Source organism: Podarcis vaucheri (genome assembly GCF_965113315.1).
Source record: "Podarcis vaucheri genome assembly, chromosome: 6".
NCBI classification, from domain to species: Eukaryota; Metazoa; Chordata; class Lepidosauria; order Squamata; family Lacertidae; genus Podarcis; species Podarcis vaucheri.
Window position 1 is genome coordinate 81,655,368 of NC_138764.1, and position 12,644 is coordinate 81,668,011.

Genomic DNA, 12,644 nt, shown 5'->3' on the forward strand with positions numbered 1-12,644 from the left:
CCAGTGTGGCTAGGAATGATGGAAGCTGTAGTCTACCTGTTACCCTATCCCTGATCTAGCACATTAAATTATCTTTTTGCATCCATGAAAATATTTAAGTTTAAGGTAGCTCTGTTCAGCTGCACAACTGCTGCACCAAACTTTAATTTCTTCCGGCAGTTTTGTGCCCAGTCCTGGGCAAAAGAAAACCACTTCCTGGAAGTAAACAAGGCAGTAGTCTCTCCCCATGCAGAGCTATGTGTGTGGTCTGGTGTTCCCCACATGTACACCAGAGCTGCTGAAGTCAGTGACTGCAGTCCAGCAGATTTATTTACGTATATCCATCCCCGTAATCATTTTGATTACTATTTGCTGATTTTTTTCTATGTGTGTAGTCTAAGGGGTTAGCTACATGTTATGTGCAAATAAAGGCATTATTAATTCTGATGCTGCTGGTTTTTTTAAAAAATAAACACTGCTCTGTTTGAAACAGAAAAGCATCAGGGAGGTATGCTTAAACCCAGCTAGATGGGTGGGATATAAATAATAAATTATTATTATTATTATTATTATTATTATTATTATTATTATTATTATTTTACTTTTTATTATAAACCTTTTGTCATCCAGATGTTTCTTTGCTCCAAATGTCTCCCTCTCTCATCTGGCTTTCCCCCTGAAATTAAAAAAAGAAAGGTGTTCATAAGTTGAAGCATGCCTCCTGGAACAGATTTATTTTAAAAGCCACTCTCCTATACCCATTTGCCTGTAACATGTATGTTAGCCTGTAAGCTAACCAAACTATTTTTCCGTTAAGTCAAATAGAACCTCATGCTGTTCCTACTCCTCTCCTTTTGCTCACTGTAGGAATCACACAGGAGAAAATCAATGAGATGCGAGCTGCGCCAGAACAGGCAATGGTTGATGATATTACAGAGATGATAGCAACAGGGCAAGATCTGAACAGGACCGATGCACAAGGTGCTACGCTGGTGAGCCATATTCTCACTGAATTATTATAAGAAGCTGGCTGCCTGCCTGCCTTTGGATGTAATTGGACTTGTAAATCTTCGACATTTCCTTTATTGCTTTTTTGCTGTGGATCTTCTTGAAATGACGGATGTTCAGGGTAGACAATTACTTTTTAAGAGGGCTGAAAGGAATTTCAGTTCCAGTGGTATATTATTTTTATATTAGCCCAATCAAAGCTTTATTATTACGGCTGATGGCCAGCATTATGAAACCAGGATAAGAGAGTTATGTTGCTCTTATTTTAGTTATTTTTGTGTTTCGCCTTTTCTCCAAGGAACTCAAGGTTTTCAATAGTTCTCTCCCCCCCTTTTTTCCCCTCACAACAGCCATGTGAGCTAGGTAAGCCTGGGTGTGTGTTAAAATACAAGACATGAGAGCTCCATGTTCTGATGTCCCGAAGCTTCTATTTTTAGTTTTTAAAATTACTGCAAGGGTTTCCGTTTTGATTGGCCCTGCGGCAATAGAGGAAGGGTTGTATTTTCCACAGCAGGGCAAATAGCAGCTTTGCAGGAGGGGATTTAGATCAGGGGAATTTTGCAAGGAGGGAACGGTTAACTCTCCCTCCCTCCCAAATCTGTAATTCTTCTCAGCTGTTTTTTTTAGTTTTAAAAAAACCTTCTGTACATTGGCCCTAGTATGAGCAGGTACTGACCACCCCCCCCCGAATACTCCCCACACTCTGGGCTGACCCACAGTCAGACATCTGGGCTCCTGCTGAAATATTTATCCCCCACCCCCGCCCGCCACCTTTTTACAGCCTTCCTCCTAAGCAGCTCAGCTTGATGTGCAATGAGGAGTTTATCTCACGACAGCGTCACTAAACCTCTCTGAGGGTTCACCTGAGAAGTGGTGACTAAATATACAGCACTTGTATGTGCATTCCGCCTTAGAAATTGCTCCAAGGACATCCTTATGGCTGAAAAAAGCACCATTTCATCACTGGCACAAAATGGGAGATTCTGATCGCTAACTACACCTGGTTTTGTTACTGTAGCTAGGGGTCAGGGATTAACACAACATCACATGAACTTTTCCAGATAGGAACAGTTTGAGAGTGTGTTGGGTGTGTGTGGATCTCATCCCTTTTTGCTGTGGTCTTGGGTAACGAAACAGGTGGCTACATAGTGTTCAGTGTGAGTTAATTCTGCAAGTGAGCTTTAAATTGATTCTCACACTCATCAGTGCTTAGGAGAACAAAACCACATTCATTTTTAATCTGGAATAAATACCGTTATGTTCAAGAGTAGGTTTGTATGTTAAGAGCTGCCACCACCAACTGCTGAAATGTCAGGTGTCCTAAATGAAATTGGTGTTTGCAATTGCTGGTTCCCATCAAATGCACAGGTTGCTGCACTTTATTAATTTTAGCATTCCATGGGACAATTGCTAGTATTACTATCCCTCCTTCCCTACAGAGGTGTGCCTGACACCTTCACTGCACATTTCCATCATATGCTGAAGATGCATCTCTTTACCCTGGCCTTTGACACTTGAGATGCATATTTTTGGACCCACCCTGATCATAATTTGTTTTAAACCATTTTTTATATTGTTTTTAAAATTGCAGCAACCTTCACCAGAATCTTAAGAGTGAAGATCTGTTTGTTTGTTTGTTTGTTTGTTTGTTTGTTTGTTTGTTTGATAATATTAATATCCACTTCAGCTAGGCATTTTAATTCAGGAAAACAGTATGGCAACATAGCTTAGTTTGTAGAGCAGGAGACTCTTAATCTCAGGGCTGTGGGTTGGAGTCCCACATTGGACAGAAGATTCCTGCATTGCAGGGGTTGGACTAGATGACCCTCTTCCTCCCCAGTACTTGGCCCTGATCCAAATGGTGGTGGTTTGCGGGGGGTGGGGTGTTACTTCTACACAGCTGTTCCAACAGAGGGGAAATGTGTTGGGGGGTCCAGTTACATCTACTTTGGCCCTAAGACAAGTTGTTTCAGTAGCAAAATTGATAACGAAATTCTGTTTTGCACATCAAGCTCTGGCAAGGAATGCAAGGAGTTTCTCTAGCATAGCAATGCTCCGTTCACTTGGAGCCCCCTATTGGTTTTGTGGAGTTCTGTCTGGCTGTTAATGGTGGGCTATGGATGAAATAGAAAGGTCATGGGTATTAAATTTATATCAAGCCATGCTTATTTGGCTGGGCCAGTACTAGGAGCAAGAGCCATAAGGGTTGTGTCATTGTGGTGGAGCACACATTTTGCGCACAGCTTCAGTTCCCAGCATCTCCAAGTAAGGCTGGAAGAGACCTGGCAGACCGATGATCTGACTTGATATATGGCAATTTTCTATGTGCTCATTGCCATACTTTGCTTGGGGCAGTCTTGATTTTGTATTAGGGTCAGGTTATCTGAGCTTGGCAAAACATCTACAGATAATAAAGAGTATTATTACTAGCTGTGCAGATTCAGTACTATGAAATTAAGAGGCAGTTGCTAAGCATTTGCTTTGAGCTGGAAAGGAGTGGGAGCTGCGGCAATCTTAAGAACTCTTAATTCCTGAAATGGATGCAAAGCTGAATGAGGTATTGGTACAAGGAGCAGGAGCCCAGTTGAGAATACAGCTTAGGTCTTTGGGATGCACTTAATCCTTAAGGTCAGGCTCTAGGTTGTTTCAGACTCAATATAAAAGGCATTGCCTTCTCCTTCTCCTTCTCCTTCTCCTTCTCCTTCTCCTTCTCCTTCTTCTCCTAGTTGCATATAGCTGCAGCCAATGGCTACCTGCATGCAGCAGAGATTCTTCTGGACCATGGAGCAAGGCTGGACCTCAAGGACTGGGATGGCTGGGAGCCCCTACATGCCGCCGCCTTCTGGGGACACGTACGTGTTTTGTTGCAAACCTTTCGGAAGAGGGCAAGACCAACTCATGAGAAGTAGTTCCTCAAAGACCTTTACCTACGATAGCTAAATAGAACCTCAATATCATTGGCTGGGGAGCAACCATGAAGAGAGCCTTATATCCTACCTGTGAGCTTCCCTGCTGTGGAGAGACAAGATGCTGCAGGACTTGACTGGAGAGCCAGTGTGGTGTAGTGGTTAAGAGCAGTAGACTCGTAATCTGGTGAACCGGATTCGCATCTCCGCTCCTCCACATGCAGCTGCTGGGTGACCTTGGGCTAGTCACACTTCTCTGAAGTCTCTCAGCCTCACTCACCTCACAGAGTGTTTGTTGTGGGGGAGGAAGGGAATAGGAGAATGTTAGCCGCTTTGAGACTCCTTTGGGTCTCAAAGCGGGATATCAAATCCAAACTCTCTTCTCCTATCTGCTCTGGCCAGGTTGAAGATGAAGTTCAAAACATATGGAGGGCACTAGGTTGGGGAAAGTTGGACTAGAGTTTTGGTCTGATTCAGCAGGGCTCTTCTTGCAATGCCAAGTTCATCTGTATAAAAGACATGGCCCTAGTGTTCGGAGGACTAGTAAGAATTTTGCTTTCTTTCCTTTATTCCAGATGCATATGGCAGAGCTGTTGGTGTCTCACGGCGCAAGCTTGAGCGCCCGAACCACCATGGATGAGATGCCAATAGGTGAGCTGTAATTCTGCCTCCGTTTGCACTTTCCATTCTTGGGCAAATGCATATCCTGGCTCCCCATCTGAATATCAGTCTTCTGGGGGCATGTTCTTTACACCTCCACCCCCCACAAATTGCTGGAGGGGGGGGAATCTGAACCCAAGACTGGTTTATGCACATGAATAAAATAAGCTGATGTTTTCTGTTCTCAGTCTTAGGTGCTGCTGGGCTTGGAGTACTCCTAATAAAATGCAGTGTGCGATCTGGGGACTGTGGTTACCATGCAATCTTTAGCTACAGCATTGCAAGGCAGCTCAACTCAAGGGTTTGGTTTCTATTCCCTTTAGACCTCTGTGAAGAAGAAGAGTTTAAGGTTCTGCTCTTGGAGCTGAAGCATAAGCACGATGTCATCATGAAGTCTCAGATGAGGCACAAGTCCTCCTTGAGCAGAAGAACCTCCAGTACTGGAAGCAGAGGGTGAGTGAGCAGAGAGAAGCCATGTTGGCTAGATGTATGTTTCCATGCCTTAGTGCTTGGCGAGTCTGAGCTTTGTAGCCGCTTAGTGGGATTTCCAACTGGCCACAGTTGACATCTGTAAGCTTACTTTCAATAAATAAAAGCAGATTCAGCAAGAAAGGCAACATGGCAAATGCATGCCATGACTGCAAGATTTAACTGAGAATGTGGGTTGTGGTGGAGACAAAACTGATTTCCTACAAGAGATATTTTAGGAAGAAATCCTACAGTGTGATTTATCGGGGGCTAAAATTAACCTTTTCCTTATTATTATTTTATATTGCACTGTTACCAAAATGTGTTGTTTTACAGAAGAACATAAGCAAAAAAATATATCAGGTGGTTCTTGCTACCAAGATCTTACAAAAACAATTTTATCTGTGTTAGTTTTGAAATATAGATCCAAAAAAAATGGGAGGGAGAGGCATGGGTTACAAGAAGTGAATCTGATCAAATGCAGTTGCATGCAGTTCTATACATGCTCTAAGCCCCTTGAACGCAGTGAGATTTTCTTAGGCCTGCATAGGATTGTGTTGTGTTGAATGTGAGAACTAAGGGGGTTAAGGATTCTCAACCTTTTTATATACCTACGGTATATTGAGGGAAGACACACAGTTTGCTAGCATGGAATGAGAGCCACCTACTGACCATTTAGCATCATGGGAACTAATGCTTTAGTTATGAATTATGGAGCAATTACATGTCCTGGGCAAAAATAATGTAGCAGATTTGCATATTTGCCTACTCACAATAATTCATGCAAGCATTTCAATGAATTCAATTGCTGCTGAACCAAGGCAAAAGTTGACAGGTTTCAGGCTTGTACATGGGATCTTTTGAATTCTTTTTACTACTGTCCTGAGATTCACAAGCTGCAGTCTTATGTAAAAGATATACTCTTTGGCCAATTAAAGAATTCTGAATTTGGGTAGGAGCTCACAGCCTTTCCATGCAGAACTCCACTCCTGGGCTCCTAATTTCAACAGGATAACTTAGGGTGTAAGGGGAGTCATTTTGCTGCTGCTATTATTAAATATAACTGGGAGTCAGAATCCCTTGCTTATAACCTCCAGGTTGGATTACTGCAATATGCTATATATGGGGCTGTCCTTGGCCTAGAAGCTGCAGCTAGTGCAAAATGCAGTGGCTTGGCTTCTCACCTGGACAGGCTATCGCCACCATGTTATGGTACTGCTGAAAGGATTGCACTCACTGCCAATAAGCTGCCGGGCACAATTCAAGGTGTTTGTTCTTGTGTACAAAGCTCTATACAGCTTGGGATGAGGGCATCAAAAATATTGCCTCACCCCACCTTGGAAAAAACAATGACTTTGAGTCACGGCTGGGAAAGGTGGGTGCGCTTAGGCCTGGCGGGTCAATCTCTGAAGTCCCATAGGCCTAATCACTATTACTACAACTACTACTACTACTACTAATAATAAGTACAAAGGGTGAAGGGTACTTTCCTTATTAGCAAGGCCTGAAGATGCTTATATGCAACTTGGTGAAATATTCTGAAGGGCTGTTCACACTGGGAATGTAGCTACAGAATGAAATATCTGCTCCACTTCAGTGATTATCCTCTTCACAATCCCTCTCCTCTGTCCTTTTTCCCTCAGGAAAGTGGTACGGAGGGCAAGCCTTTCTGACCGAACCAACCTTTACAGAAAGGAGTATGAGAAGGAGGCCATCATCTGGCAGCAAATAGAATCTTCAGAAGAGCAGAGGACCTCTGGCTACAATGGTGACATCAGGGAGTCTTGCTCCAACCAAGAGAACACAGATCCAGTAAGGGGCAAAGTAATAACTAACTAATCCTTCTGTTGGGGTGAAGGTATTTCCAGTGCTCCAAAGTAGAGTGGAAGTTTCGTTATCCCAATAGCCTATACTCCAACGTGTGCTCATCTATCGCCTTATGCCGATCTCATGGGGTTGTCCCTCTCCCCCCACCCCACCAATCCCAGAAGGTTTTGGATAACCTGACAAAAAGAGTGGAAGCAGACTGCCCTGTGTCTGCTTATCAGCTTATGAATGTTTTCACAAGCCACAGGCTAGCCTAACATAGCAGGCATGCATAGCTCCCTGGTGCATGGAAATCAGTAAGCGTCAGTCAAATGATAAATGGTTAGTCTGTGAAGAATACAGAGAACATAAAGATTTGATTAATTATGAAAGAATCTAAGGAAGGGAAATGACTGAAGAACAGATGTAAATGCAAGTAAGACAACTAAGAGACGTGTGGTGAATGCGGTGGAAGTCTTTTATAATATTTTAACTAAGATTTATATATTGCAGTATTTGAAGCAAGAATTCGGAAATGTTCCAGGTTATGAAAAGTATTTTTTCTTTTCTTTTGTCTTTTTTCTTTATATCTTTTATTTTTCCTTTTCTTTATTTTTATTTTTATTAGTTTTCATTTGGGAAAATATGTATATAAGTGTGTTTACAGTGTTATGTATTGTTCTTTGTTTAATTTTTAATTTTTGAAAAAAATAATAAAAATATATATATATTTTTTAAAAAAGATAAATGGTTAGTCATGGCTAAGCCTTTTTCATTTTCTTTTCTGTTTCAGAACTCTCCAGCAGATTCACCCACAGTCCTTCCGGAGCTGGTAACCAAAAGCACCCAGTGTGACTCGGAAACCCTCCTCCAGAACGGGCTCAACTTATCCTCTGCCACTTACCAATACTCTATCCCTAATGGAGATGTTTGGAAAATGCATTCTGCCCTGGACAATGAGGCAGGCCAAGCACTGCCCTATGATACCCCCGGAGTCCCTGACTCTCATCAGATCTGGGGGGGCTACAAAGAAAGGAGCCACCAAACCCTTGCGGAGCTGAAACGGCAGCGGGCAGCGGCGAAGCTTCTCAACCACCCCTTCATCAGCACACACTTTGGGAGCAACGGGGGCAGCACAGCTGAGAATGGGGGAGAAGCAAAAGAGCACCTGATTAGCTCCAGGACTCCTTCCTATACATCCAATGGGACTTCAGTTTATTACACAGTGTCGAGCGGTGATCCACCTCTCTTAAAGTTCAAAGCTCCCATGGAAGAAATGGAGGAGAAGGTGCACGGGTGCTGCAGAATTTCCTGATCCGATTTCATTGCTAACCAGCTGAGATGCTAAGCTGGGTAGGCATGTTGCTTCCTCTGCTGAGTCTTGGTTGTTATCACTGCGGAACGGGAGAATCTGGATCAGTCATCTCAGGCCAGGCTGTACCAGGCTTACTCATTTTTAGTACCTTACTTTGCTTTTGCAATTCCATTCCAAAATCAAGCAAGTGTAGGTGGCAGAGAGAAATCCAGGACAGCTCCTTACTGCATACTCTTGTCCACACGAGAGAGAGAGAGAGAGAGAGAGAGAGAGAGAGAGAGAGAGATCTCATTACATCCATGTGATTGCTAACCCCATCTCTATTTCTGAGCTTCTTGGGCCACCATGCTCCTGAAAAATGGCACTTTGGGAACAAACCCTCTCAACACATCCTTGGTGCACCATTACCAAAGGTATGCGATCCAAACCCGAGCACTTTTACGAGCAGCGTAGGTGGACTGTTGAAGGACTCACTTTGCCTACACAAATGTGAGGTTTTTGCACACAGAAGACATATGCACTTTACTACAACAACCAGTAGACTGTTCTGTGACAACACATTTGGGACACTTAGCCATCCTGTTGCCAATTTTTTTGAGCCACTATTTCCTGTTGTGCTCTCTCTCAACACAGAGAGTTGGATAGGTCTTCTCTGCAAGCGGCAGAGAAGTGGGTGGGATATTCTGAGCTCCTTAGAGGAGTGATACAGATAAAAGGGATTAATGGTTCACACATAACCTCCATTGCAGTCCTTTCACTTAGCACTTGGGCATAATTTGACACATGGCTGAAATTCAACTTTAAGTTCATCATATTTCATCAGAGAGCAGCTGTGTCTGGATCCCCCCCAAAAACCACTGTTGGGGAAAGATTAGGCTAGATAGGATCTTCTTCCATTTGTCTAAACATTATTTTTTGTCACTTGGACCATTGTAATTGTATTTTTGGTTAGCCCATGCTTACTATGCCTAAGAGAGTATTTGAAATGGCTCTTGAACATTAAAGTTTGTGGCCTGTTTTGTTTTGGCAAAATCTTCCTGTTCTGCTGTGATTCTCATATCATCCTCTGATATTTACAATTTCTGGCTTTTTCTCAGCTATTCCTCAGCTATTTTAGTAACCAGGGTTACTAAAATAAGATTTGGAAACACTCAGCTGTTTAAAAATATAGGTACATTGAGAAAGATGCAGGGCCTTCAATGAAAATTGCTGGGTTGAGTTCTCCTCTACCATAACATGCAGCAGTAACATTTTTCCCATGTTTGTGGTGTCATGACATTGTGCATTACCTCACCTTACTCATTGGCTGATGTGACTGCAGATGGGGAAACACTTCATGTCATGACATTGCGCAAGAAATAGCAGATCTTATGGAAATACAGCCTCATATCATCTGTCTCGTGTAATTCTGCTCGCATGGGAAGCTCTTGACAGTGAACAAAAGCCATCACACAGCAATAAGAATATTAACCAAGGGCTGGAAGCAAATCCTGCGGCCAAATAACAATGCTGCTCATTGAAGGTCTTCAGCATGAGTAGCCTCTCCTTCGGCCACACCATTGTGCAAGAAGTGGCATTCATCTTAAATTCCCCCAAACATCAGTTTTATTTACTTCTGAAAGGCTGCTTAGTTTTGCATGTGCTGTGCAGTCTCATCTCTTAAAGATTAGACTCAGAATTCTTTCTCTGATAGCTCAAAGTCTACGTCACTGCGGCATCCGTTTTGAGAGCGAGGCCTAGCTTTTCCTTCATGGCAAAAACAATATACAATGCACAGCATAGCTATCTAAGATGGCTGACTTGCCATCTCAACCTCTTCAGAATACAATGCTGAATATTCTGAATACAAAGCAGAATATTGAACGCAGCAGTAGGCCATGTGCAGTCCCCAATCTCCAAGTGGGGTAATCTCTCAGGGGGCTCAGTATATACTTGAGTTGGATTTCCTTGGGAAGTTGGTCACTGGAGGTTTGTGGTGGTGTCTTTGTAATGTATGGCTTTATAACACACATACAGGTTAAGCGTAAGATAAAAGGGCTCACATCATTAACACTCCAACAGAACTTGATTTCCTAATAGTTTATTTTGGGGGTGGCTTTTTTGTGGTTATGGGTCATCACAGTCATTGCTTTGGTTGCTCATTGAGTGAAATCTGGCCTTTGTATGTTCTTTGTCTTTGGTGACAAAGTTAGATTGGCTCCCTTCTTTCCTACTTGCTCCCAGCCAGAGGAAGTGACACGTAGGTGTTGAGCCCTGATTCCCAAATGGCTCTTCCCTTCCAGAATCACTGATCCATTGAGACATCTCCTTAACCGAGTCAGGTCCTTGACCATTCTGTCAGGGCCATCAAGATAATCTGGAACAATTTGTCACATCTACTTTCTTCTTATCCAACTCTACAAAGAACCATGAGGCTGTGAGGAATCCCAGCATCTTGGCACCCCTTGCCACCCCAGAACATAGCAATATATGCGCCAGGTATAAGCAGTGGAGGGAAAGCAACTATAGCCACTTACTGCTATAGTATGGGCAGGATTCAACCAATGAGTCACAGCAGTGGAAGCCCATGGAAAGACTCCCACTAGTGCAACAGGGCTTCCTTCACTTCCCTCCCCTGTGCCACCTGAAATTGGCTTGGAGGGTTGTGAGAACTGCAGAACACATGGGGGAGATCACTCCAGCTAGCAAGCTGAAATGTTTGCCCTGATGGAATTATCTATCATAGCGCAACATTAAATTCCTCCATATATGTCCTGGGTCTGGGCCACATATCTGCCTAAATGTGACATGTAAATAAGCCTCGGTGTAAAAGAGTATAGAAGCAATAACAGTTATGGCTCATATATCTCATTTAAGTGATTTTGTTGAGAAAGCAGCTCTGGAGCTAGAGCTGAGAAAACTAGTAAAATAATCGAAGATTGCACACACAATACAGTAAACTTGCAAAAACTCTTTCAGCTCAGTTAATCAGGTTGTGCTTAGTCCATTCTTTGCTTCTCCTCGCAGTATAATTTACACCACAGATTCTTGAAAAAGAAGCCCCAATTGGTGCCCTCCAGATTTCATTGGGACTATAACTTCTATCAACCCCACTTAAACCACAAGCTGTAAACCCCTCTTTCCCCCCTTGATTCACCACTCTTGGTTTGTGCAAGGGAGACAAACTATAAGCCTGGATGTTCTGGGTAGTGTGGCAGCGGTGGCAGCAGAAGCTGACCAAAGTGATCACAACCTTCAGGCTGGGAATCTTATGTTTGCTCATTCATTCTAAGCCACAGTTCGGCTTAGCTGTATGTGCAAAACCGGGTTGTTGTCTTTCCTGTTATCAGATGGAAAAGCAGAAGTAGATATGCACAAGGAATATGGGGGTAGTTTTTGAAGATACGAATAGTTCCTTAACATCTTGAATGTGACTTTAATGTTCAGTGTGTCTGTTCTGAACAGAAGTCTACTGTGCCCTCAACTGGAGAGTAATTGTTACTGCACATCATCTATTTTGCTGTCAGCTAGTGAATTACACAGTGCCATTTTCCTATAGATCCTTCATAATCCGTGTAACCTAAATAAATCTGGCAATTTCTGAAGGCACAGTTCTTTCCATAGTACGTTTCTGAGCACAGTTCAAAGTGCTGGTGCTGACCTTTAAAGCCCTAAATGGCCTCGATCCAGTATACCTGAAGGAACTTCTCCACCCCCAACATTCTGCCCGGACACTGAGGTCCAGTGCTGAGGGCCTTCTGGCGGTTCCCTCGCTGCAAGAAGCCAAGTTGCAGGGACCCAAGCAGAGGGCCTTCTCGGTAGTGGCACCAACCCTATGGAACACCCTCCCACCAGATGTCAAAGAGAAGAACAACTACCAGACTTTTAGAAGACATCTGAAGGCAGCCCTATTTAGGAAAGCTTTTAATGTTTGACAGACTATTGTATTTTAATATTTTGTTGGAAGCCACCCAGAGTGGCTGGGGAAACCCAGCCAGATGGGCGGGGTATAAATAAATTATTATTATTATTATTATTATTATTATTATTATTATTATTATTATTATTATTTATTTCCAGGGCTTGTCCCACCATACCAGTGTGACAGAGAGCTGAAGGAAGAGGCAAGATCACTGTCATATATGTGTTTTGTATTACAGCTTACATTTCCAACCTTTTTTTTCAAAAATTTAAAATGATTCATTTTTTAAAAAAGTTGTACATAGGCTTTGACCAGTAGGCTACTTCTTCTGTCAGCCCCCACTTCTTGTACCTTTTCCTGACACTTGAGGATTTCCTACATGTTGTCTGAAGTGCAGCATGGAATGTATTCCTCTCAGGTGCCCAACCTGTGTACTTTGTTGTTGTTTTAAAGAAAGCAACCCTCACACCCGTTCCCTCCTTAGAGATCACATCTTCCTATGCTGCAGCGAAAATGTGTGTTACCACTAGGTAGCTCTGAGAACCACTAGGGGAAACCAAATCCCATAGCTTATCACCCTTCCAGGGTATTCATTCCAAAT

At 42.9% G+C, this 12,644-nt stretch overlaps 1 protein-coding gene across 5 annotated transcripts in view; it reads left to right on the top strand.

The window, feature by feature from the left end:
- The window catches only part of PPP1R16B (protein phosphatase 1 regulatory subunit 16B), a 103,128-nt gene extending 93,954 nt beyond the window's left edge, over window positions 1–9,174 (top strand). For all 5 annotated transcript variants that reach the window (XM_082226092.1, XM_082226094.1, XM_082226093.1 and 2 more), the window contains 6 exons: window positions 847–971; window positions 3,714–3,839; window positions 4,469–4,544; window positions 4,877–5,006; window positions 6,665–6,833; window positions 7,621–9,174. In XM_082226092.1, the coding sequence (XP_082082218.1) occupies window positions 847–971; window positions 3,714–3,839; window positions 4,469–4,544; window positions 4,877–5,006; window positions 6,665–6,833; window positions 7,621–8,142 (1,148 nt within the window). In that variant the 3' untranslated portion in view covers window positions 8,143–9,174. The remainder of the gene's footprint in view (window positions 1–846; window positions 972–3,713; window positions 3,840–4,468; window positions 4,545–4,876; window positions 5,007–6,664; window positions 6,834–7,620) is intronic.
- The last annotated feature ends 3,470 nt before the right edge of the window (window positions 9,175–12,644 follow it).